This window comes from Lagopus leucura, unplaced genomic scaffold, assembly GCF_019238085.1.
Source record: "Lagopus leucura isolate 7727_CA_CO unplaced genomic scaffold, USGS_WTPT01 Super-Scaffold_1, whole genome shotgun sequence".
Taxonomy (NCBI): Eukaryota; Metazoa; Chordata; class Aves; order Galliformes; family Phasianidae; genus Lagopus; species Lagopus leucura.
In genome coordinates this window covers 18,128-24,205 of record NW_024962250.1, presented here as the reverse complement: position 1 = coordinate 24,205, position 6,078 = coordinate 18,128, and the positions used below count along the sequence as shown (strand labels likewise).

The window sequence follows — 6,078 nt, the reverse complement described above, 5'->3', positions numbered from 1 at the left end:
AACAAAAAAAAACAAACCACAAAACCAAGCTTCCCCCTTCCCTCCTCTCCTGTGCAGGGCAGGGGAGCTGGCTGCAGGGTGAGGGTGGAGGGGGCAGGAGCACCCCACTGTTCCTTGTCTGATTCCTGTGCACACTCTTGTAACGCTTTTCAAACAAAATGATTTTTTTATATAAATAAAGTTTTTAAAGTGTGTCCTTCTGTTGGTGTGTGTTGGAGGTGAGGCTGCCACCTTTCTTTCTTAGCTTTACAGCTCAGGCTGTCCTACTCAGCTGGACATCAGCCACTGCGGTTGGTGTCTGCTGAAAGACAGTAATGGGAGGAGCTGAAGCACTGCGTAGCCCCAGAGTACAGCTTTCTCCTGCTGTGCCTCTTCCTGCATTTCAGCTCTACACAATCTAGCACATAGTTGGCTTATATTTATTTGCACAACTTGAGAAATAGAAATTTCTTCTTAAGCAATTTTTTTAAACTGGCAACGACAGTGTAAGAGAAGTGGCTGAGGGAAGCCTGCTCAAGTGAAAGCTGGGGTTTTGTGGGTGTAAGGGCAGGACTGTCGCGTACGAAAGGAACAATGCTGTGGTTGTGGAGGGGTGGGACAAGAAGCAGTGTTTGCTTCAGCTGGGGCAGCGCTGGGGATGCTGAGAGGGGTACAATCCTAGGGATCTTTGGCTCCGCAGGGGCAATGCTCTTGGTGCTGATGACAGGGAAGCCAAGCAAAGCAGCTCCTAGAAGCACAGAACTTGGAGCTCAAAGGAAGAGCTTGTCGTGGCAGGCCTGGCAGTACATCTTGTCCCCGTGCTCACGGAAGGTGCCTTTGTGCAGCTGGCTCAGGCAGTAGGCGCAGATGAAGTGCTCGGGGTGGTACTTGCGCCCGGCGGCTGTGATGCAGCGGCCGGTGATGGGGTGCCCACAGCCGTGGCACACGCTGCCCTGCCGCTGGTGGAAGTGCAGCTCGCAGTAGGGCCGGCCCTCCAGTTCGAAGAAGGAGCCGTTGGTGAAGCTGCTCAAGCAGTCCTGTGGGGGAGAGAGCCTTTAAGGTTGGTAAAGACCTCTAAAATCGCCTAGTCCTGCTGCCGCCTCATTCCCACTATGCATACTCAGGCATGTCCCTCAGTGCCATATCCACATGCTTCTTGAACATCTCTAGCGATGGTGACTCCATCACCTCTCTGGGCTGCCTGTGCCACTGCATCACCACTTTCTTGAGAATAAATTTTGCCTAATAGCCAGCTTGAACCTTCCCTAGTGCAACTTGAGGCTATTCCCCCTCATCCTTTCAATGTTATCCGAGAAAAGAGACCAACCCCTCTCTCCTCACTACCTCTCTTCAGGTCAATGTAGAGAGCAATAAAGTCTCCCCTGAGCCTCCTCCAGTCTGAACCACCACAGCTCCCTCAGCCATGCCCCATCAGAGCTGTGCTCCAGACCCCTCACAGCATCACTGTCCTTCTCTGGACATGCTCTGTGTCCTTCTTCTGGTAAGGGGCCCCAAACTGACCACAGCACTGGAGGTGCAGCCCCACCAGAGCCAAGTACAGGGCGAGGATCAGCTCCCTGCTCCTGCTGGCTGTGCTGTTGCTGATACAAGCCAGGATCCTGATGGCCACCTGGGCACGCTGCTGGCTTGCATTCAGCCATCTCTCAGCCAAGTAGTTAAAGGGAGAAGGCTGGCATGACTTTGAGGATGCACCTGCCCTGCATCCCTCTGTCCTGCTGCCCACTCACCGCACAGACGAAGCACTCGGGATGCCAGACACCCTGCAGGGCCGACAGGTAGTTATCCGTCAGCGGCCGCTCACAGCCCTGGCACTTGGGGGCAAAGAGGACCACGAAGTCCTGGAAGCAGTAGGGTTTCCCACCACGCTCATGGAACCCTGCGAAGAAGGCAGTGGGATGGACTAAAGAAGGACTGAGATAGAGAGATGCAGGTGCCAGACAGGGTGATGGGGTGGGGAGCAGGGGGATGTCCCCTCGATACAAACCATCATCTCCAAACACCTTCCCGCAGTGGGCGCAGAAGAAGTGCTCGGGGTGCCAGGTCTGGTCCATGGCGGTGAGGACTTTCTGTGGGCACAGGAGAGGTGAAGCGCTGGGTACCGGGGTGCAGAGGTGGGCAGGGCCGTGCTTACCTCGCGGATGGGTCCAGCGCAGTAGGCGCAGCGTGGGGAGAAGGCCTGGTGGTAGTCCTCCTCGCAGTACGCCTGCCCCCCACGCTCAAAGAAGGGCCTCCCGCCCAGCTCCTGCCCACAACAGGCACAGGTGAAGTGCTCGGGGTGCCAGGTTTCGCCTAGGGCCGTGAACATCTGCACGATAGAGATGAGTGAGGGACCTGGGGGCTGCTGTGAGCCCCACGCTCCACCCCATGGCTCACCTTGCCGGCGATGGGCTTGTGGCAGGCGGCACAGGCAGCGGCAGGAGCAGCGGTGATGCCCAGCTCCTGCAGGTCCCGCGTCAGGCCACCCAGCATGTGATCCAGCAAGTGTTCAGGGGCTGCCGGCGCTCCGGCTCCTTGCCCCACCGCTGCCAGCTGCTGGGATGGGGTAGGTGAGGGATGGGCTCCAGTCTACCCCATGCTGCCTGCCTCAGGATGCAGCTTACCTTGCTTTGCATCTGGCCCAGGTCAGCCAGGAGCTCATCCAGCTGCCGGGCGGCCGCTGTGGGTTCTGGTGAAGCAGGCAGTGCTTGTGGGGTCGGCATGGGGCTGCTGGGCACAGCAGAGAGCAATAGGTACTGCAGTTTCACCCCTAAGACTGAGGAGCATGTGGGACAGAGCATCTTCCCTTCACCCCAAAAAAGCTGCTCCGTCCCCATGAGCCATGGTAGGGGACATACTGGAAGCCCACCCCCTACCCTGGCAGCAGGCACAGCAGGATGTGACCCCCTCACCCCGGCTCACAGAAGGACTTGGTTTTTGTGGAGACATTGAGGAAGCCAGGTGAGTGTGTCTGAACTAAGGAAGGGGTAACCCCAATGGCTCTGCCATCTCATGGCTGTATTTTACCTGTACACAGATTCCAAACTTTTGCCTGAAGGCTGAGACCGAGGTGGCAGTGGCACCTGAAAGGACAAATCCCTGTGGCTGAGCCCCCAGCACCTTTCAGCACTCACCCAGCACTCCCACCGCTTTTGTGGGCTGAGCAGGGCCTTCCCAGGCCCCAGGCATTACCTTTGGGGCTGCTGATGTAAGTGGTTTCTGGTTGCTGGAAGCTGGGGGCTTGCCTGGAGGTGCGTCCTGCTGCCTGCTGCTGGGTGTCAGCAACATGTAGCTCGTTGGGGCCGGCTTGGAGCTCTGCTCCAGCTCTGCCAGCAATGCATCTGCACGGAGAGATGCAAATAGGAATCCGTTGCCCCTCTCTGTGCCCCAGGCGTAAGCTGCTTCTAGCTTACAAAGGGACATCTATCACCCTGTAGTTTTTTTAAGCACAACCCTGGCACAGGAAAGTTCACCCTTGGTGCTTCCTGTGCCTCAGAGTGGTGGGATATCCATATGGATAAAGCCCTTTCTACTTTCAGCTTGCCACTGTCAGGACAGGACATGGTGACAGGCACCCCTGGCAGCTGTCCCCTGGGCCCCATCTCCCTGCCTGGGGCCAGGGCACCCCTGTTCATGGTGCTGCCTTTCTCAGCAGGCTGTTGGGCCCCACTGTGCACAGACAAGATTGCACCGTCACTGAAGCCCGCTTCCTGCCTTTGAGCAGTCTCCATTTTTGGCAAAGTTCAACTGCCAGTCTGTCCCCCGAGATGAGGAGCAGCCCTGCTGCCGTCCCCTTTGTGCCACCCCCACCTGCCCAAGCAATGCAAGAAAGATGAAGCTCTCCAGCCCACCAGGACAGGACCCTGCAGCGAGCCTGGCCACGGGGCCGGTTCAGCCTTCCCCAGCACTAGAGCGACCCAGCTTACCTAAATCCTCCATCCTGCCTCTGCAGGGCAGTGCGAGCAGCAGGCTGGGCTGCACCAGTGCTCAGTTCCGCTCCCAGCCTTGCCTCCACCCCTGACACTAGGGTTCATCGCTGGGCTTCTTCCTTTGTGGGTTGCGCATCACATGCAACAAGTAACAAGTGATGAAGGCTGGGGCCAGAAAGGAAACAAAGTGAGCAGTGGCTGACAAAGGGGCTCCTGACTTGACAAGGAACCTGGCTTCCTTGTGGTCGTCTGCTGGGATCCACCAGCACTACATGGCAGAGATGGCATCCCCATGTGCAGCAGGCACCCCTGCATCCTCCCAGCACATCTGTGCCTTCATGGAGAGGGCACCCACACTGCATCCTTGCTAGCCCCCTTTGGATGGTTCCAAAGCTGCTGCAAAGCTATGGGAGCAAATGGTACTTGCCATTCTGGCAGAGCCCATGGCTCCCTACTACTTCTCCTGCAGTAACACATCTCATCCTGCTACAGCCTCATTCTGCCATCCCTCCCATGCCATGGGGATCTCTTTGATCTCCCTCCCACATTCCCTGGCATCACATCTCTGCTGCCACCTCCTCCATTTCAGCCCCAGCATTTGGAACCAGCAACCATTTGTAACCAGCTCAGCCACCGGTGCTGAATTAAGCCCTTTTGTACCAAGCTAGCACACCAAGGTTCATTTAGTTACTGACATTCTCCACGCTGGTGACAGCTCTTTTGTTACCGTCCCACAGCAAGGACATTCAGCAGGGTGCTGTCTCAGGAAAAGCTGCACGGGAGCCAAACCCCAGGCTCCACAGCTTGTTTCAGGGCAAGCATTACAAGAGCCACCCAAGGGCAAGAGGAGTGTGGGTGGTTACACTCTTACTGTGGCTCTGAAGCAGCGTGGTTGTCAGACACTTCCCTTTTTGAAAGAAAAGAACCTTCCTGTCTGCAGAAGGTCTTGGGTTATTTGTAGGCATCTCAGTGATTTGACTGTCCCCTCAGTGCAGATACGGCCTCTATTGCAATGAAGCACCTGAAGCTGTAATGTTATAAAACTCAGGCTCGGTGGATGCAGATGGCTGAGCCGTCCTGAGCTGAGCTGTATGTTCACAGTGCTTTAGCCAAGCCATTTTGATGAGTATTAAGCAATCTCATGCCCTGCCTACAAAGGAGCAATTAACCCAGAGAAGCTCTGGCATCAGGACGGGCACCTCCTCCCCACAGCTTGGGGTCTTGCCAGAAGGAATCAGGCTGTGGTTCTCCACAGTACAACAGGTTATTGAGCACTCTCACAGCCCCTCTGTCGACTGATAGACCGGAATTAAACGCCAAAGGCCAACCCAGGCCTGCTTAAGGCAGGACGGTTCGACACAACCCCGCAGGCAAGCGCGGCGGACAGCCCGCAGCCCCCAGCGTGCCCCGCGCCCACTTCCGGCCTGGCCGCGCCAGCGCCCAGCTGGACTACAATTCCCGGCAGGCCGAGCGCATGCGCGGAGACCCGACGGAAGTGGGCGGAGCTCATCGCGCTGGCCCCGCCCCCCTTGCGCCGGCCGCCATTTTGTCACCGACTTTCACCCGCCGCCCGACGGGGCGTTTTTTTTTTTCTTAAAGGAGAAGCGACAGCCCCCGACCAGGGCTCGCCACCGGGCCCCACCGCGCCCGCGAGCGGCGCCGCATCCCGTCTGCAGGGAGCGGCCGCGCGGGGCGAGGGCGAGAGAACGGTTCCCCCTGCCCGGTCCCGCCCGCCGGGCGAGGGGACTCGGGGGCAGCCGGAGGGGAGCGGGCAGCGGCGGCGGTAGGAAACCCGGCGAGGGCCGAGGACCGGGCGACGGCAGCCGGGCCGGGCGGGCGGCCGGGCGGGCCGGGCGACGGGACGGCAGAGCGGGAGCCGGAGGGGCCGCGCTCGGGCGGGCGGCACGGCGGGGCAGGCCGGAGGGGGGGGAGGGAAGGTGGAGGCGGGAGAGAGAGTGCGGCCGCGCCTGCGCGGGGAGCCGCACGCCGATTGGCCGCGCGGCAGAGTGGGGGCGGGCCCTGCCGCAAACAGAGCCTCTATTGGCTGGGCAGCGCGCGAGCGGCGGAGAAAGGCGGGAGGGCCGGGGGAGGCGGAGCCGCGGGGCGGGGAGTTCTCACTTGGGCCTTGCGGATTGGTGGGTGCCGGGAGGGGGCGGGGCGCTGGGCGGCCCCG

At 59.3% G+C, this 6,078-nt stretch overlaps 1 protein-coding gene across 1 annotated transcript; it reads right to left on the bottom strand.

The window, feature by feature from the left end:
- Window positions 1-37: 37 nt before the first annotated feature.
- LPXN (leupaxin) lies at window positions 38-4,055 on the bottom strand. Its single transcript, XM_042868884.1, has 9 exons — window positions 3,903-4,055; window positions 3,169-3,317; window positions 3,004-3,059; window positions 2,601-2,706; window positions 2,374-2,529; window positions 2,132-2,305; window positions 1,985-2,066; window positions 1,728-1,876; window positions 38-1,016 (listed from the first exon to the last, which is right to left on the bottom strand). Exons 1-9 carry the CDS (start codon window positions 3,913-3,915, stop codon window positions 750-752), a joined length of 1,152 nt encoding a protein of 383 aa, XP_042724818.1. The 5' UTR covers window positions 3,916-4,055; the 3' UTR covers window positions 38-749.
- Between the last annotated feature and the right edge of the window lie 2,023 nt (window positions 4,056-6,078).

Bases quoted from the DNA above. Each gene is read 5' to 3' on its own strand.
- LPXN (XM_042868884.1), bottom strand. The intron at 2,707-3,003 runs GTAAAATACAGC...TGCTGTGCCCAG, and splicing joins AGTTTGGAATCTGTGTACAG to CAGCCCCATGCCGACCCCAC. The intron at 1,017-1,727 runs GTGAGTGGGCAG...TCTCCCCCACAG, and splicing joins CCGAGTGCTTCGTCTGTGCG to GACTGCTTGAGCAGCTTCAC.